The sequence below is a fragment of the Tauraco erythrolophus genome, chromosome 2, assembly GCF_009769465.1.
Source record: "Tauraco erythrolophus isolate bTauEry1 chromosome 2, bTauEry1.pri, whole genome shotgun sequence".
Taxonomy (NCBI): domain Eukaryota; kingdom Metazoa; phylum Chordata; class Aves; order Musophagiformes; family Musophagidae; genus Tauraco; species Tauraco erythrolophus.
This window is the reverse complement of record NC_141466.1, coordinates 9,533,597-9,555,978: the sequence shown is the minus strand read 5'-3', so window position 1 is coordinate 9,555,978 and position 22,382 is coordinate 9,533,597. Positions and strand designations below refer to the sequence as shown.

Genomic DNA, 22,382 nt, shown 5'->3' with positions numbered 1-22,382 from the left:
GCAGCGGCGGAGGGCTGGGGTCGGGCCCTTCGGCCTCTCTGAGGGGCCCGGCTTTGGCGCGAGTGCCGCGGGGCGGCCTTCCCGCACCTCGGGGCGCGGCAGAGACGCGCGGGGGCCGGCGGGGTCTCGGCGTTCTTCTCCTCTCCCCCGAGATCAGGACACGGATGCGGAGCGGCCCGGCGGGGCGGCGGGAGGACCGCGAGCACGCCGGGGTGTGTTGGCACTGGGGGCACGCGGGTGTTGGGGCCGTGACCGCGGGCACCCCGCGCTGCGTGGGAGAGCGCCGGCCGGGAGGTGCGAAAGTGGAAGCAGGGAGGCGGTCCCATCCCTGGAAGCACCCCGCAGGAGCAGGGAGGCGGCCCCATCCCTGGAAGCACCCCGCAGGAGCAGGGAGGCTGTCCCATCCCTGCCCAGGGCACAACTGAGACCCGCGCAGTGCCCGTGTGCTCGTTCCAAGGCCACTTGGTCAGCAATAGCTCGGAGCGGAGCGAAGGCAGGTCTGGCCGACCCGCCTCGCCCTACGAAACCGAAGCCTTCACCCCGTTGGTGAGGACAACAGCAGCAGACAGGGAAGAAGAAGTGGTTTGATCATGGCGTGTGAGCGCCTGCGCAGGAGGATTTGTCGTAACAGCTCTTTAATCTGCTGAAGACATAAGAATCAAAGGACTGAAGCAGAAGCTGGACAAAATCAGACTGGGAACAATGAAACACCTTTTGTGTTACCGGAAGGATGCTTAAACACTGTAAAGGACTTACGTAAAGGACTGCTGGGTCTTGGATCTCTTGAATTTAGCTCTGCAATGGATGGCTTCCTTATATAAACCACATGTAGATAATCTCTACATCTGTTTGACTGAGATTGTGGAGAATCATAGAACCATAGAATCATAGAAAGGTTAGAGTTGGAAGGGACCTCAAAGATCATCTAGTTCCAACCCCCCTGCCATGGGCAGGGACACCCTCCACTACACCAGGTTGCCCAAAGCCTCATCCAACCTTGTCTTGAACACTTCCAGGGATGGGGCATCCACAACTTCTCTGGGCAACCTGTTCCAGTGCCTCACCACCCTCTGAGTGAAAAATTTCTTCCTTATATCTAATCTAAATCTGCCCTCTTTCAGTTTAAATCCATTGCCCCTTGTCCTATCACTACACGCCCTTGGAAAAAGTCCCTCTCCAGCTTTCCTGTAGGCCCCCTTTAAGTACTGAGAAAACTCAGTGGTCTTTGTTACTCTGGTGATCAGTCTGAATGATCACTGAGCAGATGATCAGAACAGTAACTCCAGATTTTCAAATACATGCATATTACTTGCTTCGTTTCTAGAGCACTCCAAATTGAGGATATCCCTTCAGCCTTATTCTCCCCTTCTTGTGCATTCCACCCTGGGCACTGAACCAGGAAAGACTCTGGAAAAAGTAGTATGCACTAAATATAATTCAAAGACTGTCATAATGCACGCATTAACTTGTATGAGGGAAGGTTGCAAACAAAAAATGTGTTTTCTATTTTCTGACTCGGAATGCTTGATTTATAATAATGACTTACTCTAATGAAGCATTCCATTGTGTTGATAATTCACATTACTGAAACTAGAAACAAAGACAAGTCACAGTACAATGTTTCTAGTTCACCTGGAAGTATCTGGGGACTGTGGATAGCTAGGAAGTAAGCAGTGCCATAGAGATATAACTTAAATATTTGATATAAGTTAGAAGATTGTACCTGCAAGTTACTATTCAGTCACTGTACTCTCTTGAAATAAGTTGACCACTCTAAATTGTATTTCATTTTCTCTAGGAAGAATTCTTTGGGAATCCCCACTGACAGTAAGAATTTTAACTCAGTTTGTGGCTTGCTGTCATCTCTAATCCCTTCTTGTCTGCACCATCTTGACAGCATCAGACTTGTGAGAAAAGTGCATTTTGTTTTCTGTGATGAATCAGACAATACAGAGAATCTCTAAACATACAGGAGATGATGTAGAAAAATAGATTTTTTTTTTTGATAGCAGTTAATACTGCTCTTTAGAGTATTTTTTTCCCATTCTACATGTGGCTTTATATCCCACATCCTCAACCTTGTCATTATTTTTCTATCTATAAATTCTTTCTGTACTACCCATATTTCTCAACTCGTGTCAACTAGAGCTCCAAAATACGTGCCCTTGACTTGCTAACTTGTTCTCATGCTCTTCCTGGCGCTCCCTGTGCCATTTACAGTTCTGCTCCATCTGTGAAGTGTTTCACTCCTAGCAGGTTTAACATGACTGGCTTCTTTTTTGTACTTAGTGATCCCTTTTCATATCTGTTCTTAACATGTGTTATTTCTTACTAGCATTCCTTAACTAATCTTTGTTTGGTGATTCTATGCTTGTATTTACTCATATAACAAATGCATTTGAAAAAAGATTTTAAAAATCTGATGTAGCTGTGATCTAACAACACTTAACAATTCAAAGTGATTGTTCCCAAAAATACATGAATCACCTTACTAGACTAAAAATTGATCTGACGTATTCAGTTTCTTTTTCTTCTTTTTTCCCTGCAAGAATTTAAACTTTCCATGAAAATAAAATTCTGAAAAGTCTTTTAGAGTTTCTAAGTGAACCTATCAAAATATTTGAAATAAAACATGCACTTTAAGAGTTTTGTTTCAGTATCAGTTTGCTTTATTCCATGGTTTGACTTTATTTTTTTAAACATCATATTCTGGTGTAATTCAGTAGTCAACAGGATAATGTGTTTTGATTATATTCTGTCAACGAATTTCAACCAAAAGAGTATTTTTCCTTCAGTCAGCATCTTCTAGCAGAAAGCTACCCATCAGAAAGTTTTAGATCATTCCAAGGACTGAAAATTTAGCACACTATTTTCACCATGCTAAGGATGAAAGCAAAGCTTTTCAGGATAGGGTATTTGGTTGCACGTAGTGGACAAGTGAGGCGTAAACTGTGGGAAAGGGGAAATCAATTGCCAGTCCTGTTAGCTAATATATGCCTTATTCCCAGCTGTATCATCGTATGTTCTTTTTACAGTATCTGATTGATTTAATAGAATTCTGTTTTTTCACATTCTTACATTTTCAACTTGCATCCCTCATTGGGATGTGTACAAATCGGCAAACCTCAGCACGTCAGAAAAGTCAGGATAGTGAAGGGTTGGAATAGAAGACGACTATAATAGGTGTAATTATGGGTAAAGCATTGGAGAAAGAGCTACTGCCTTTTGAAGTCAGAGCTTTGCCTGCAGACAAAATCCTTGGGAAAAGGTTCGAATGAGCTCCATGGAGTGAAGAGGTACAGTCTGTATAAATATAGTCTCCATCAAAATGCACTTTGAGTGTTGTCAGAAGAGTTCACTGACTCTAAAATGGCTTAGGTGATTACGATGAAGTGTCAGGAGAATATAGGAGCTATCAGATGTCCTGAGCTTATCATGTTCTAATGCATAAAAGCATCCAGTTCCACCAAGAGACTTAAGTGTTCAAAATTTAACACAATCTGTGGGCAGAAGCAGCAAAAGAAGAGAGAAGAGGCAAAAGAAGATTCTGGTGGCAAACTGAGTTGCTTTTGGTAGCCTGAGATAATTTGCATTTGTGAGGCTGGTGCTTTATAGCAGGATTTGCCATTATGAGCCCTAGAATTTGTGTGAGACTTCGGATAACCTTGAAATGTACAGATTGTTTTTTTTGATGGAGGAAGCAAGTTTGAGAACAGAAACACACCATAAAGTGCTAACATCAGCAAGGTTCTCACTGCAGCCTCAGAAAGAGCAGTTATGATTGCAATAAAATCATAAATGCACAGCATTTGTACTACTTGTATAATCTAGTAGATACATAATCTAGTAAAAGTAGCAGAAGTTAAACGTCAGGTTTTTAATCTCCTCATCAGCTGATCTGCATCGTGGACAATACTTACAAATACTTAATCATAAACAATACTTACATGTGGTTTATAATTTGCTTTCCTTAGCATAATATATTTCAATTTCAATTCAAAATGAAATTACAGTAAGATATGTACCTTCCTAAAATTCCCACCGTCCATGTGTATTAGTTAAAAATATGTGGAACAATTTTCCCTGTACTATTTCTGTACAAACTATAGTGGTTTGAAATTTGTTCATCTGTTGTTCGTTGGTTGTCAGGTGTCATTTTTTGCTTTATTTGCCTCCAAAGCCAACCAGAATCAGTATGAAAAGCCATACCATTAATTTTTATGGAAAAAGGCACTCTGCAGGGAAAAAAAAAAAAAAAAAAAAGGTGCAGCTTCAAGGTAACAGCAAGACATCAATTTTCTGCATTTGAAATTAACATAATGTTTTACATAATGATCCTCTCCGCTGATCATTAAAATAACATAGTTACCTCGGCAACTGGAACAGTCTGCAAATGTTATCTAGAAATACATAACACATTCTAAAAATGCATACAACAAATAAGGTATGAAACATTATCATTTGGGGAAAAACATTTTTTTCAATAAAAATACCTTCTGGTCTAAGCAGATTTTTGTGAGAAAATGTCAGTTTAATGCAACTTTGGTTTTAATCAAAACTGATTTTATTTGCTCAAAACTTGAAGACCCGCGGTTGTTTCGTTTCTTGACAGTGGAAAGCAGGAGTTGCTTTTCAGTTACAACTTGCCTTTTTTCTTTAAATGTTTCAATGGCAAATGTTTAGGAAACAAAATTTCTTTCTGAAGCAAGGGTTGCATGCTTAAAAAGCTGCTGGAAATATGGCACATCAAATAATTGACTGGCAAATTTGATCTAGGGAGTTTATTGATGAATTTGACGTAGAGAGTTTACTGCTTTACATCTGAATGTATCCACTGTCTTTACAGCCCTCTCGTTCTCCTCGTGTTGGTACCCTTATGAGTCTGACCTGAATGAGTGAGATCTGATGGGGCTGAAATGAACAGGCATTGATGCTCTTCACCTTTTTTCTTTTTCAAGTGAAACTCAATTATCTATGTTCACAGATCGTTTTGGCTGTTTGAAAATGTATTTTTATGTATAAAATGATTTGCTGAAAAATTTTGCCAGGACCTAGTTAGCAGCACATCTCCCATTAGAGAGGAAGATTGCTCCCCGGTAGGTAAGTTGGTTCATATCCTACAAGTTCTCTTTCATTCTTTCTGGGTACTGAAGCAGCTGCATTCTCAAAACACCCTCTTCCCTCCGCCTTTGTCACTTGCTGCCTGCCCTTCTCTCTCCTGGGTCTGTACTTTGGAATATTCCCTACTTTTGTAGGATTTGCTATAATTTTCCAGTGAAGTCGTGTTAAAACAATTTCTTAGAATTCAGCTTACTTTAAAATGCTAAATTCATATTTGTATACATATGATCTACTGTTGAATTTGCCCATGTAATTTGACTAATGTCTGCGATTTTTTTTGCAGCTAATAGCATATGAGATATCAAAGATACTGATCTTTTTTATCTTTTTTAAAGGTACATCAAGTGAATCAAAGCACTTTTTCAGTGTACTTTGAAAGCTACTGATGTAGATGTAACTTCAGTGCAAAGGTATCTGAAGACTCCTAGGAAATTAGTAATTCTTAATGTATTTGAGCATTTTGCCATCACCTATGTTTTATTTAAACACTTCTTTTGCTGCTGAAAATCTGGTGACAAGAGCACTCTGAGAGAGGGTCTGGGTACATACAAGTGGTACTTTATTGATAGAGTATTGCTCCAATAAAGATAATGGGATTTTTGCTGTTGGAAGCAGGCGTGGATCCTTTGTTTACAAATCACTTTGCAAATCCACAGCAAATATTCTCATATTAGGATTTATTTTCATTGGAAAATACAGAACAGTCATGGCCAGACTGTGACTACCTTTGATTTAGGACAATGACAACAGAAGAATGAAAGTACCTTTGCGTATTTCTTACAGGCTCCAGTTTCAACTACCGTCCTTGTATTCAACTGCAGCTGTTTTCTAGGGGTAGGCAACTTTAAAAGCCTGCAGCCAAGGCTTTTCCTCAGATCTTGGTTGTCCATAGTTGCTGTTACAGTGTCGCTTCCCAGATCCCCAGTCCAAGCAAATGTCGTGATGCAACTGCATATCAGGATGACATCCAAGCACACATCTTCCCCTTCTTTTACCCTGATTTGTGGAGGAAACCTGAGAGTATGAACTGGGAGGTAGTAGTTTGGTCCCCTGAACTGGTGAATGGATCTAAGTCCATCAAAGGCCATGCCTGCCCTACAACACAGGCATAATTATCCTGGTGTGTCTGAAAATGGATTCACCACTCTGAAGAGATCTGTATCATTCTCCCTGACCAAAGGAGAGGCTGGGACGCGAGTCTGTGTCTTAAAATTGTAGCCTCACACTAAAAGGTTTAAAGCCAATAATAAAAGGTTTTAATTACATCATCAAATTTTATAACCATTCCTAAGACCTTTATCCTCTCTGACATCTAATGAGAGAGTGCATGCTGTCTGAGGCTGTGATTAGCTCGCAAAAAGGAGAGATAAGAGTATTAGCCATTACTGAGCAGATGGATCATTATTCAGGATCTTAAGCCAAGAAATAAATATTCTCAGTAAGTCACATTTGGAGATACAAAATATTTAAATAAAGCTTTAAATACCTGTGGAGATTAACAAGGATCTAACTTTATGGTATGGCAACATACATACCAGATGATGGAATGAAGAACGTGTAAGGCTTTCACATCTTTTCTCTCTCAGTCACAGTGGGTAGTTCTAGTCAAGAGACTATGGGCCATAGGAATCCTACACGTGAATATCCAACGCAGGAGACTGCAGTCAGGTGACTCATCTACCCGTAGCTTGTCATCTAGTATTATTCATACTGTTTTCTGTATTTGTCAGTGGAGCAGTTGTTGGTATTTTTAGGAATACAGAAATAATGAGTACTGTAGGGGGTTGTTTTGCTTGCTTTTTTGAGTTTGGATACAAAAGACATGGAAATGTTGATCAAGCAATTTACAGAGGTGGGAAAATGATGGGCTTGGTTTGAATAACCAGCTGTTTACTTCACTAGGAAATTATAAGTATTTAAACTTGTATTTTTACAAAAATGCCAACTAAAAATCATTACATTGTCTGTACTCCATGGTTTGATATTTGGTTGTTTTTCCACATTTTGAGTTAGTTTGTTGGTCCCAGAACAACTTTTTGAATTGGTTTACACTTTGACATTACATTGAAGGCGGTGCTGTTAGCCTGGGAATATATGCTTACAGTCTCCAAAAAACCACATTTCACTCACATTCTTTGTTATAAGTAAGACACTTCACCATTTAAAACAAGAATGAATGCAGAGCCATTTAGAAAAAGGGCTGAATTGAGAAGAGCTATAATCTGTCTCAGTAGGTGGTTGGAGATGATGAAACGGAGTTTCTTGCCTCTGAAAAAACATCTGAAAATGACTCTAAGTATGGTATTGTTAAGGTATGGCATTCGTGTACTGTTCCATTGATTTCTGTACCTAATGTTTCCAACTTTTAACCTTCTTCCCTACAAACTCTGCCTGGAGGTGGATAAAGTCTCCATCTGCTTGTAATGTTTTCTAGACTGTCTACATGCCCACTGATACCTGTCAGTGGTATGCCCACCTATCACAAGCGGTTAACTGACTTAATGCCAAGCCCACACCCACTAAATTAGGCAATATTCCTGTGCCTGGCTGTCAGAGAGCAAGGAACTCCGAAAATCCTGGGGCGGGAGCCACAACCATAACATCAGAGATTATAGTCAAACTATGGATGTGGAGACCACCTTTCCTAGAGTCATGTACACATCAGCGGAAAGACAGATTGTGGCATACAAGTGGCACACAAGTCTCATGTCATGAGACTCCAGCGCTACGAATTCAGTCTGCAGATCTTTTCTTCTTTCACTGATCTTGGCTGTTTCTGTCTTCTCATTTCTTGCTTTCATTGTGCTTTTTTTTTTTCCAAAAAAAAACAATGTGCGGTTTTCTGTTTTCCTTCTGCTTTCTGTAGGGGTCTTTTCTTGTAGTCTGTGGCAGGTCTGTTGTCAAACATACACAATTCCCTTTTTTTCTTCCAGCAGCTCTTCTTTCCCACCTGTATCTTCATCATTATCCATTAGTCACATGCAAATGGCTCAAGTAGGTCACTTTATTATTGTTCCAGAAACAGCCAGGTTTGCCATATTCAAAAGTACCATCTTGGTGTGTCAGATAGAAATCACACAGTATTAGATATTATCTCTGAAGGCTTCTAACCAGGTAGTGCCCACACAGATATGGCTTATATTGCTTACATGACAAATATTTATTTGTGTAATACAAACTTTGTCTACACTTTAAACACTGTGTGTAATATTCATCATTGGTGCTCCACATAAAAGTGATGGAAAAGATGAAATAAATAACATTGAAATTGTCTCACCATTCCATATCTGAAAGTAATGCAGAAAGCTAATGACCCTGTAATAGCTGGGCTAAGGCTTTTAATCCTTGATAGAGTTCTTGCTGTGATTGTTTTTCTAGCACTGGCCTAGTTGTACTTGCTTTGGAGAAGTCCTGGGACTAAAGCACTCTTCATATTAGTCTGAAGGTATCTCTTGCTGGTGATTTAAGATTTTAAATAGAAAACAAAAGATAAAAACTTCAAGACTGGGCAACACAGCTACTACAAGCTGCTGCTGGGCTGACACACAAAGAGGAAAATCCTGTCAGGTTAAAAATAGAAACTTGTTCCACCCGTGGATTAACTTTATATCTAATCCACTCATGTTCTGCCACGTGGAACACTACCTACACACACTGACCATGTGAGGATGAGGACAGAGGTATGAATTTACATTAGACAGTACTTCCTTCCCATTCATTTTTATACTTCTGAACTGAAACAAATCTGGAAGAAATGTGCAAATGTTTTTCAAACACATTATAACCAGTCGGTTATCTGCACACTAATGTTTATGGAGATACAAATCCATCAAACTAAAACCGGTCCATGGTTCAGACCAGTGATCAGCACAGGTCAGTTAATTCCCTCTGGAATTATCTCAGCTGATTTCAGTACACAGCATATTATGCTGAACAATTTGTAAAGTCTACATCTGTTCAATGCTGTGGATTTACATACCTGGTTTGTCTCTTAAATGACTTTCAGATCTGTCATTCATGAGAGACAAGCTCTTTCTTTTGGGAATCTTCTGAAATATCCTTCTCAATGTATGTGTACTTCCAGTATTGAAACTTAATTGAAAATTGTGAAACTTCCAATAAATTTTAAGATGTTTGATTAGATCAACAGAGGACAGATTCTTCAGAGGCATTATCTGTTGATTGAGATTAAGGCAAATGCAACATTTAGTGCTGCTATGCAAAGAGCAATCCAGTCTTGCTCTTCTAAGGAAACTGCAGTTGAAATCCAATCAGTAGTATCGTATTTAGGATGAAGTTGCCTTCTAGCAATTTTTCTGTTACAACTTTATTGTGGTTAAAGAGATAAAGAGTTACTTGAAGTTGCTACTGTGGTTTGTTTGTTGTTTTTTAATTACCACTACCCATAGTGGCAATTAAAATCACTTTGGCATTGGCCACATGCAGCTGGAGGAGAGAGAAAGGGACATGTAAAAAAGTGGCTGTGAGTAGCATTTGCCTTTTCTCGTTCCAGCACAGTCAGACCATAAATGGATCATTAGTGAAAGAGGGAATAGCCTGAAGCTATCGTAGAAGACATTTCTCTGTAGCATCCGTGGAAGCAAGGGGGTCAACCAAACACTGGGTATTGTACATCTGCGTGCTGTTGTCTTGAGCAACTACTAGGTGAGAGCTTTAAGATGGGAAGAGATGCAGAGCTACATGCTGTTCATGGATTCTTCTTTGCCAGGGGTTTGCTAGTAAAAACTGCTTTAAACCTACAGTGATTTATGCCAGATAGGCTGACTTTGAAGTTTTGCAGCACTTACGAGAGGTTAGACTCCAGCCTAAATTAGAGTCAGCATTTCATAAAATACGGTAGATAACAAGCACCCTGAAATCATTAAATTCAAATCTTTTTTTTTTCCTTTTCCTTGTAGGATATTGCAAGATGGTTGCATCATTGGTCTTACCCTCCTTATGGTTTATTTGTTTTTTAAAAAGAGACAGTGTACCTAATTATTTGCTGGATGAAAAATGTACATACAAAGGCTAGAAATGATTACATACAACAGCTACAAGTGATGACATTGACATTGCAAACAAATGTAAGATACAAGAGGTCTGGTAAGCTAAATGTTAGCCTTACAATTAGACAGTTGCTAAATTTGTTTTAATTATGTTGTTAACGACACCATAGAATTCACACAAATATAAAGGCAGATTCTAATTTTCCTTTTCAAAAATCATCTAGAATCGGGTAAATGAAGTTGTCTTTGAACAAGCAGTATGCCAAAATCTGTCCTCCACAAATCATTGAAATTACTCCAGATCCTGAAAGAAAATATATGACTATTATATTAATTTTTATAGTGAAATACAAATGTTATGATAAAACTTTAAACAGACATTCTTTTTATCTTTAATTTTTTAAAAATGGCCTGTCTACTTTAACACTTTGCCCAAGGCTTTAACCACCTACAAAGATATCGGCTCCAGCAGCTGCTGATGCAAAACCAGTTGCAGGACAGGAAATTTATTTGCTTGTCCCCATCATTTAAGAATTTACTGTAGCTGTCGATCTTTGTTATCCATCATATAAGAAAGAAGAACAGAAGCCAGTCCTTTTACCTTAACTATTTTTCAAGATAATATATTCTAATACTAAGCTATACTTTTAATTTTACAGAAAATTAAGCACTCAGAAATGTAGGTTTGCCATTCATTCTAAGGAAATATGACGACTGGGATACATCTCATCTATTCTAAGTACCTGTGCTTAGTGTTTATAAAAATGGACTCTGAAGGTGCCTGTTTCTTTCCATTCATTATAAAGGGTACCAAGGAAGACTAGTTTGGCAGTTTTGAAGGCCAGGCTGGATGAGGCTTTGAGCAACCTGGTGTAGTGGAGGGTGTCCCTGCCCATGGCAGGAGAGTTGGAACTAGATGATCTTTGAGGTCCCTTCCAACCCTAACCATTTTATGTTTCTATGATAACTGTCTTTGACACCTGAATTAAGTGAGATAGATAGTTTGATTAGTCAGGGTTTATTTTAAGAATGTGAGCATATCTGCTGTTTGTTAGCAAGATTAACATAAGCTGAGTACACTCTGGTCTTAAAACAGAAGATTTTTTTAAAGCAAGGCAAATGTTAGCCCAGTGTTACTTGCCTGTGTCATTAAAAGCAGTAGAAATGGAAAGCAACCATATATCTCTTCTTTAAATGTTGACAATTCTCAAATTAGTGAGAAAACAGGCATTTAATAGAAGCAATTCTTGCTGTAGATGCTAATTTTCTACACAGAGTCTAACAATTTAAACTTTAAAGAATGTCATTATACCTAATGCCAGCCACCAGTGTAACATCAGGGGGAATTCAGACATAACTGCAAGGAGAAGAAAAGGAGAAATGCAAATTTTTAAATAATAAGGATGAGGACATGCAAACATTACATGGTGTTATCAAAAACATGTTAGTTATGTTTCATAAATTATATACTTTACATTTATTGAAATTTCAAATGCATATTTAGGTCCTGATCATTCGGATACTTGGCCATACCATTAAGCTTAGCCTGGTGAGTGATCCCACTGGAAGGCAAGTGGGATCTTAAACCCAATAAGTGTGTGCTAAATAAAGCTCTTAGACTCTCTGCGGAAGAAGTGCCTTTTTTATTACTTACTTGTACACGGTTCGGCACAACAGACACTGATCCCCTGGTAGACTGCCTACATATTGCTGCAATCCAAATAAATTAAGCTGCCTGACGTTTTCAGTTTAATGGGTGATGCAGTGCATGAAAGACAGACTGGGTCTGCGCGCTGCAAGTTAGCATTGTTGCACAGCACGCTCTCTCCTGTGTCAGGCACTTGCCCTTGCCTCACTCAAGCATGACCCAATATTGCCCCCTCCCCCCTAACCAAAAAAAAAAAAAAAGTAAAAAAAAGCTAAAAGGGCTTTAGAGGTAGTAAAGTGAGCTGGGAGGGACGCTGCATATGCTGGCTGCTTGGAGTCAGCCAGCAGATCTTTGGTTGCCCATCTGAAAGAAGCAATAACAAATCTGGAGTAGTTCAGACATCAGGATGCATCATCTAATATACTGATAGAAGATACCTTCCGTATAAATTATATACAAAGCAGGTCTTGTTGTAGGTTTTGTAAATTTCTGGATTAAAATACAAAAGTTATTCATAAGGAATAAAAGTAGTTTAAATTCCAGGAAGTCAAATTCAGTAGATGAGAAATTATGCTTAATTTTTTAAGATGAAGTCTCTGTTGGTCTCTGGCTTAACTTGTTATGGGAACTGGGGAATCCACATCTGTATAAATACAAAATATTTGAAATAATACTGGAAGATGGAAGATGAATTATTATGTAGTAGAGGGGGAGTTCTATTTTGTCAGTGATACTTTTCCTATTTCTAAATTCTAGAATAAAAATACTAAGCTCATTACTATAGGAGGAAAAAAACCCTCCAAATGAACTCTGGCAGGATGAGGCTAAAGGATATTTCTTAATCAGCCATAGCAACATTCTTCTGATCAGCCTGAGAAGAGGAAGCAGGTTACCAGGGACTGGTAAAAAATGATGATAAGTCTCATTTACAGTAGCCAATTCTATTCCTTTCCTTTGAGAGGAAGAGTTTCAGGGGATTAAAAAAAAAAAAAACCCGATGCTTCGATGGTAAAACGCTTTATTTTTCTCAATGAGATTTAGTTCAAATGGTCTAACTTTAAAACTTCAAAATGGCTTTGCTGAAGCAAGACTCGTTTTTCCTCTGAACTAGAGCTGAAGTGTTAATGAGTACATCGTACAGTGTCAGCACATGGGCAGCTATTACTTTCTTGGTTTAGCAAAAACCACACCTCACATACTGAAGTTGTTTCTAGGCTGGATCTGTTTGATATTAACTGCCAGATTAAAAACTAAATATTTTTATAAGAAAATTGTATTTTAAAATTCTGCAACAAAACCAGAATTGAGTTTTAAATGACAAGGTTTAAATACTTGCATGAGTCAAATGAATGGAAAAAAAGAGATATATGTTTATTTCACTTTAAAGAAAAGTGATAAAGTTAGTTCAGCAATACAGAGATGAATCATGGTCAATTGGTCCTTCAATTTGTGATACTATGTATATATTTAGCGATAAACCTACTTACCAACTGAAGTTATGATGATATGAATAATAGTAACTGTTACAGCGTAATCCCAAACCCATTCTTCCACAACCAAGGCAAACAGCAGACCACAAATGAAGAAAGTTATTTCCAATGATATCACAAGAACTGCAAATGAAAATGGGATACTTACATCAAACTCAGTTTTGAAAAGCTTTTTTTCTTATATTCAAAATAATAGCAATAAGAAGTTAAAATGTCTGAGATAGTTATGCAAATTATATTTTACAAGATCAAATATTACACTAATGATTTCATTCTAAAGTTCATTTCTAATTTTGCCGCAGACATCTGCATGGGTTGTCCAGATTTGCTTATAAACTTCAAAATGTTCCATATTTTATGGAAAAACATGAGGATTAACAGGATTATGGCCAGTTCAAATAGCCTGGAGGAGAAACTAGTATGGAAATTTTACTTAGGGACCATCCATGTGGTCCACCACCTCTTTTCCTATGGCACCAAATAGATTTGATTGATACTGACGTCAATCAAATTTTTCCCATCCAAAACAGAATTGTGTGGTTAAGGAGTTACGTTTAGTAAGAAACTTGCAGCTTTCTCCCTGTGCATTTTGTTGTATCAAATACATATATATGAAAAAAAAATATGTATATGTGTGTGTATCTCTCTCTCTCTGATGTGTGTGTATCCATATATGCATACCAGAACAATTTAACAGAAAAGACATGCAAGGGGAGACGGAGCAGAGAGCCCACAAGGTGAGCAGAGGCCATCCATCCATATGGACCTCATGATACGTACAACCAGGAGCCTGGCTTTTCTCAGTGCTGATAGCAAGGCTGACACAGCTACTGTGCAGTCTCCGTGCCTGACATTCAGCAGCTCTGCACTGTCTTAAACCATGAATGGGGATTACCAGCAAAGTGATAATAACTAAACTATGCTGCCAAAAGAGACTATTAAAGGTATCTGATCAAGAAAATTCCTTCTCTCAGTGATGAAATGGTGCGTTTCTGTCCTCTGGCACTTTCTCTGGAGCACGCTGAGCCATGCCGTGCCACCAGCCGGTGATGACCACCTTCTCCGATGTGGGGCACAGCTCTCCAAAAGTAATGACATGGGCAAACTGTGCCTGCCTGGTGGCCAGGAAAACAGCCTGGAAGGCACGGAACAGCTATGTTGGGAAGGGTGAGGAACCCCATCACGGCATTTGATGTGATATGTTCTTCAACGCAGCAATGGAGTGGTGCTTAGTTTCAGCTTGTTTACTTCCTACTGCAGTTAATGAGATCAAAAAAAATCACTTTTAGGGCAAAGTTCAACTTCATGCTTGGCAGCTACCTGGGATAGCAGGGGGCTGGATGGAAAATGCATGATGTCTCTTCTAGCTGTTGTCCTGAGTTCTCGGACAACAGGCCATAATTGTGCATTTGTAATTCATACAATTTTCCATCTAAATGCATTTTGTTCTTCTGTTTAAGTACACAGGCATACAAAAGTCACATTTTTAACGGAATTATTTTTTTTAATATTGCAGTAATGTAATACCTAAGATTACTGTAGCTGAAAGCAGAGACGCCATCATTATTTTTTCACTGTATTTAATATATAAATGTAGCAGCATTTTGTGCCTTTCAGTTTTGTTCTTTTCTTTATAAAGTGAATTCGATCCTACTGTATGATGGGTCTTTCATCCAGCAGCTTAAAAAAATGTAAAAAATAAGAAGATAACTGGAAAACAACATGTAGTTAGGAAAATGGGAAATAATACTCAAAAAACCTTAATGTTTGACAATGTATGGTAGAGTTTTTAATTTATTGTATTTTGTGATGATAGTATCTCTTTAAATTTTGCCAATCATTTTATAATTCAGAAAGTATGCTTAGTGTAGACAGATGCTCTGTAAACATTTTTACAAAACTGGGCCAGTAATGATACCTCCGTTCTGAGCTAACTTCAATTTGTATTGTGAAGGTATCTTTTAAAGACATAATTCTGTTTTTAACAGGCATGAGTGAGACTCTTGAGTAAACAAATTCTCATTTGCAATATCATTCAGAGACCTTCATTCTGTCTCTGTGCCCACAGACCTTAAACAGATCCTGTTATATTTTGCTATTCCATGTTATTTCATTGGGTGAACGTAAAGGAGGGTGGACTACTAACCAGTTGCACAATAGAGTTGCTGTCTTTGGCGTATAAACATGCTGCATCAACATAGCTGGTATAATTTTTTTTGGAAAAAAAATCAACTGAGATACAGTAATTACATTAAGGCCATGAAAAGTAATTCTAATGGAATATGATTCAATTTTCTTTTCCATTGCTACAGCTAAAATGCTCTTTTTTCATCTGAAATCAATATTGACACTGTACAAATATCCATGCATTCTTATTACTCTTTTTAACCTGATGAACTGACCAATTTACTTTCAGCTTTACTTACTTTACTGATAGATGATGGGTTTTGCCTTTGTAAAATAGATTACAAATCTGGCAAAATTTCATGTATGCATGTAATTTTTTAGGGATGACAGTTTAGGAAAAAGAATATATTTTGAGAGCTTCAGACAAAAATGCAGAAATTGGTACTAGGATATAGAAAGATATCTTTCGGGATTGAGCTACGATCAGACTCTGAAATTTTAATGCATACTGTATTCAGGCATTAACGAAGCAAGATATCCATTAGTTGAAAGTGACTAGTTACTCAGATGTGGATCCAATACGGTTCATAATAAATTTGCTGCAGTATGAAAATTAAATTTAACAACTTTGTGGAGGAACTTTACAGAGAATAGATAATTGTTCTGCAGTGAAAATGAAGTATCGTGCCAAGGCAGCACGTTTTCTTCAGATGATGCAAGATCAGAAGAACAACTCAAGGAAAAGCCTAACGATCACTTGAATGATAAGTAGCAACACAGAAGTGAGAAGTGCAGGGAAGATGAATAAGCATTTAAATGCAGTGTAGTTAAAATACAGAAATTATTAGTATTACTAAAGCAGCTTTAAAATATTGTCCATAAGGAAGACAAGTTTACATCTAAATACAATCTGTTTTCTTCACTGCAAAAAAAGAGAGAAACAAACTTCGGTTACCTAAATAATATGAGTTAATCCATGAGGGTTTTGTCTTAAAATCAAAAGGTGCCAAACCATCCAACATTTTAATCCTGTGGAAATAGAAAGAATAAATGTAACCAGAGCTTCTCGATAAAGCCTTAGTGATCATATCACACATTATTGGTGTTTTTAAATATGATTTTGAAGGGAATACTCTGGGCTTTTACAAGCGCTCTACGTTCCATTGTGTGTTGTGATCTTGCTCTTGCACACAGCGTCCACAATCTCCACTTTTATTTAAGACATGTCTGGCACTGTACGTGCTAATCAACTACCTAAGGGAACATAATTTGTCTTTTTTGTTGACTATAAAATCTTTCTTTTCCTTTTTTAGTGTCATCTTTGCTCTTATGTTCATTTATTTACATGGTGCAAGTGCAAGGAAGTAGATTAGAATCAGCATTTTATATTAGTTTTTGTGCACTTGAACAAAGGTTCAGGTACAGCAATTTAACCTGATGAACTGACCAATTTACTTTCAGCTTTACTTACTTTACTGATAGAATTGAACATTGGAAAATGTATTCACAGCGTAACTGGGACTGGATGCCTCCAGTTTGGATGCCTCCTGTACAGGGTCATAGATCTACCCATTATATCCAGTTGTAGTATGCCATCATATTAGACTAAAGACAAGGAAATCTTACTTGAATACTGCGAAGCACACAGATAGGACCACATAATACACAGTGTAGAAAACTACCATGCATATCAACAGATTCACCAAAACAACCTGTAAAAGAGAAAAAGACAGTAAAACCTAATTCCATGTTTACATTAGGTACCTAATTGTTAGAAAGTAATTCCAGATTTCTATCAATCATAATGTGAAAACAAAAAATCAGCAAACAAAATATTTAGACAGAATTTTTGCTGTTGTTGATTACATATAAGTTGTTAAAGGCTCTTTGGTACATTTCAGCTGCTAATGTGTGGTTATGATGCATGGTTCTTTGGTTTTGTCATATATCATTGTATAGCAACTATTTATTGAATTTACACATGTTCAGAGAATGAGAAGCACATTTCTTGACAGTTACTGCACAGGAGACCTTGAGAGTTTAAGATTATCCAGATGCTTAACTATTTTTAAACCTAGTTTTAGCCTAGTTTTAAATTTAAAAAAAAAAAGTCGTCCTTGTAAGTATGTTGCAACTGTATACAAATAAAATGTAGAAAATTGTAGAGCAGTAACTGTTAAGTTTCCCAGCCTTAGAAACCCTAGTGCTTACTTCCAAAAGTAAGGATATAGACAACTTAAATGAGTAATGAGCCATATCTGTTAAATACTTTTCAAAGTTCAAATGTTTGTGAATTAATTCTAAATAAATTTGAACTCCAAATTGAAAAAACATCCCTAAAAATATGAGTTTCATAAAGCAACCAATATCTTATGATCAAATACTGTGCCTTTAAGAAAAGAGAAACACTATATACAGGATTATACAAAGAATGTATGTTTCTTAAGATACCTTGGTACCATTAATTCTTTCATTCTGTTTTGGTGTCTTCATTTCTAACCTGAAGTTTGGGAGCAATGCAGCCAGAAAAAAACCTGTTAGCTTTCACCTGATAAAGTTCATAAAATGCCTTGAGATCCTTTCAAGTGAACATATCTCTGATCACATATCTCTGATCTTCTAAGCTGGCTTCCTGAATTATGCAGACCCTAGGGCTTGTATTCATTCCTACAGGTATAATGTAAAATTATGTTTTGAAGGTTAATATGTTTTGGTAATAATAATAATAATCTTGCTAATGCAGAACACTTTAATTTATGTTATTCTATGATGATATAATGACATTCAAGATGTTTATTTGGGCTTTTATTTTTTTAAAGGGAAACCTGGGACATCAGGACTAGACATCTGTATGCATCAAACCTGAGCAACTGCTTTGGCAATATTGTACGCTTGCTTAAGAGCATGAAAATGAAGATGTTTACTACAGTCAGTAGAGTGGTCAGTAAAATCAGTTTTTCTTTTCTATAGACTCTAGGTTGTCTTGTATTTTCTCACTCTAGCTAATGCTTTATCATGTCATATTTATCATTGTATATTTCCTGTTTCTTCTTTGTATCTTTCCTCTTTCAGTGGCCACTTTTTTAACACTCATCTCTTTCTTTATTCTTTCTTCTCTGCCTGTCCCCTCAATCCTGTCTCTTCCACTCTTTGCTTTCCTCTGAAAAAACGCAGATAGAAAGCAGTCATGAGAAAGACAGTGACTGTAGAGGGAATTACTGCTAGTTTCATACCGTCTGTCTTTAATATTGTACTACATGATGCTCTGCACTGGAAGGATGTGTGGCTACATTTTCCTTTTTCTATTAAAGCATTCCAGTTTCTGGTTTAGGAGTAGACTATTGTATAAATTCTTAGTCCAGGTACAACACATGTAATGAGTTAAGAATTTTCTTGCCCTTCCACCAGTTTGACTATCAAATATTTGAAACTAGCAACGTGTGTTTACATGACTCCTCCTGTAAGACCTCTACAAATCTCCAAGCTATCATCCATTATGCAGTAATGATCCAAGCAGAACATCATTACTATAGTGATTCCATTATGAAGTAAATACACTTGGATATGTAAATATAGGCTCTAAGCCTGCACATTTTTGCATGCCCTACAAAATCCCATGCTGAATTTCCCCTGAGATCAGTGGAATTGAACTGACAGCAAGTGAGTTTGGAAGTTTTGATGTTTTACAGAATTTCTTGTCTATGCTGATCAAAAATAAATTTAAAATGGAAAAATGAAGACTAAGAGGAAGAAAAATGTCAAGTACAGGTATTCATTCAGAAGTAAACCCATGAAAAGTGGCCCTGTATAAATGAAGCAGTAAAATATAGAAGACTGGATGCAATTTTTCAGTGTATCAGAATGGCAAGCAGAGTATGGACTGTATATAGTGAAGCATCATATCAATGCAAAAGAAGCCACTGTTTATCTCTTTGAATGGTGACACCATATTTACAATGGGAATGAATTTTAGGAAAAATAGGTAACAGCTAATAGAGGAATAGGATTCAATTCTGTAGAAAGGTAAAAGGAATCGTGTATGTGTATGTTGGTGACAGGAAGTGAGGCAGGAGAAATAATAAATGCATATTCATAACTAAAAAGGAGGAGGAATTATTTGGAGTACAACTAAGACAAAAGGAATGAAACAAAAAATAAATGTATAAGATATTACAAAGTTTCAGAAATAATTTCCATTTTGCAGAGTTCGAAAGAAACTTGTTCATTCTATTTATTTGCTTTTATTGAAGAATTTTTATCGAAACTGGTTATTGAGTGCCCTTATCATCACAGTGGATTTTAAGGATAAAGCTGGATAATGTTCTTGACGAGTGATTCAAAATTAATAAAGAAAAAAAAAACACATAGAATATTTTTTAAGTCACCATTTTTAAAGTAAACTCAGTTGACAGGTAAGATTGCAGTAAAAAATAAAAAAATGTACCATCTCTAAAGTACAATTTCCATTTTGATTTAGTTTGCTATATGCTGGTAAAAGGAGCCCTTATTCAAGGAGGGAGTGACTCTGAGAAGGGTTGTAGATGAGCATTAGCTCATACTAGGTCATTTTTATGAGCTTCTCTTGGAATATTGTGACACAAAACAAGCCCTAAAGGCTTTGAGTTTTAAGATAGGAGAATATGACTAGAAATAAGGAAGAAGTATTACCTCCAAACACAGCACTGAGAAGACAAAGTGTCACCCAATTTGGTACCAGTGATTTTTAAAGTAAGTTAAGAAATTAAGAAGGTGCAGAGAAGAGCCACAAAAGGGAGCTGATGGCTAGAAATGTGGGTGGTTTTTTTTTTTTATCAGGCCTACAGCCTTAAAGAGGTCAATCTGTTTAGCTCTGATTATGATGGATAAGTACCTTCACAGGCAGAAAATACCAGGTACTTAAGGGCTCTTTAATCTATCAGAAAAGCCGCAAGAAGTAAACAGCTGCAAGTCATAGCTAGACAAATTTGAAAGATGCGTGAAGGACGTTTTTAACCATAAAGGCAATTAGCCAATGGAACAAACTGCCTTTGGAAGGAATAGATCCTTCAAAGCAAAACCAGATGCATCTCTGGATGAAGCTTCACTCAAACGTCTTTAATGTTCACTTCTGGCCTTAGTTCTTTGAATGGTTGTATGGTAGGCGATAACATATTTGCAGAACCATCTGACGTTGACAGAAGTGTGGATACTGTGAATTTAGCAAACTACTTACTTTTACCTTGCTAAATATTGTAAAGTGTTAAATATTGAACAGTGCATCTTTCTCCCACAAGGAGAGAGATCAAGGAGCTTTAGTTTGTAATGCAATAGGAGAGAAATCCATCATGCCGATACAAACCAGTATTTGTCAATAAGGAAATGTCCAGCACAGTCTTCCTGTTTTCTTCTTTCCCTACATCAAAACAAATCCAAGCAATAGCTGAGAATGATTAATGTCTTCAGACAGGTTGGTCTGAGGGCTAAATACAGCTTTCCCATTTCCATTGTCTTTAGTCTTATCCTAAATGAAAATGGTCCAAATAACCCATTTGATCCATTCTTTTCCACAGTGTACCCTATGGTCACTGTAATGTTAATTGAGTACAATGTCACGAGCAAGTTTGGCAGCCATGCTGCCTCCTGGCCCCCTGAAAGTATCTCTAAGCATTGAAGGTTTAATCTTTGGCACGTTTTTGGTGGCAATCGTTTTCATTCCATCTCCTGAGCAGATGCACGTTTCCTGTAATTCTGCTTTATCTGCTGCCCCTCCTCTAGCAACCGTCTCCTTGAAGCCTTATCTGCTCTACATGTAGATGTGTCCTGTGATAAAAGTGGTGAGACAGGGCTGAAGTGAAAAACACAGAGCTGAAGGATGGCTGTGAGCCGATGACCTGTTGACCTCTAATTACAGTAGGTGGATTCCTGGCCTCTCTTGAAGCCAATGACAAACTTTCATTGGCATCAAAGGCCCAGGATTTTTCACTTTGTACCCAGAATATTCTTAGTCCCTGTCTTAGGGATGTAGCGATGTATTAGGTATAGCATGCCTTGCTCAGTCGAGTGAGCTAAGGAAATGCGTGCAGCTCAGTGCGAAGAATATATTCTTAAGACAATAACATGAAAATGAAAATCCTTTGAAAATTTTCAAATTTTATCATATTCTGCTTCATTTTTTATTTGAACTTTCCACTGAAATTTAAACATATATTTTTAAAATCTCAGAATACATTTTATTTGCAAACCATTTTTCCCTTTTCTAACCCCTCAATTATTTCAAAGCAAAAAACCCACAATTTAAAAATCACAGGGTCATTTATTATATGCTAAAACAACTTAAAGAGTTTTAGGAACCCACTGGTGTCATTAAATGTAGGATTTTACTAGGCACTTCCAAGAATTATATCTCATAAATGGAACTACATCACGTATTTTGAAATCCTTTTTATAAGACGTACTTTGCAGTATTTACTATCAGCACTATAGTATAAGGTGTTCTTTTTGTTTTGTTTTGGTTTGGGTTTTTTTTAAGAAGAGAACACTGAAAAACACCTTTATGTAAGAATGAAAGAAATTACTTTTTCAAACCCCACCGCAGCTGTCTAATTCTCTACATACTATCAGCTGACGTACAACACCATACAAACTCAATTCCCTTTACCTTGGTTTCAGCAGTTTTGACCTTGAGAGCCATGGACACATGATGAGCGAAAGGAAGTGCTGTTGCTACATTCCGTATGCCAATATCACAGGAAGAAGCAGCTGGTTTTCACCCAAAAAAACATTCTTACAGGTGAGTGTAGGACAGTGAGGCGAGTTGATTGGATTAAACCGAATAGAGACAGAAGCCATCTGCGAGCTAACCATAAGCTGCTGAAGAGCAAAGAGAAAATCCTACTGGCTCATCTAATGTTTGTACTTTCATAGCTACAGTCAGCCAAAGCATATCTATAATATAACTTGGCGATATAGAGACAAATTATTAATATTATTTTCTACCTTCTACTTACT

The 22,382-nt window shown here is 37.4% G+C and overlaps 1 protein-coding gene across 1 annotated transcript; it reads right to left on the bottom strand.

The window, feature by feature from the left end:
* Positions 1-10,339: 10,339 nt before the first annotated feature.
* TMEM244 (transmembrane protein 244) lies at positions 10,340-22,065 on the bottom strand. Its single transcript, XM_009984969.2, has 6 exons — positions 22,033-22,065; positions 17,022-17,107; positions 16,351-16,424; positions 13,266-13,391; positions 11,443-11,487; positions 10,340-10,434 (listed from the first exon to the last, which is right to left on the bottom strand). Exons 1-6 carry the CDS (start codon positions 22,063-22,065, stop codon positions 10,340-10,342), a joined length of 459 nt encoding a protein of 152 aa, XP_009983271.2.
* Positions 22,066-22,382: the final 317 nt, after the last annotated feature.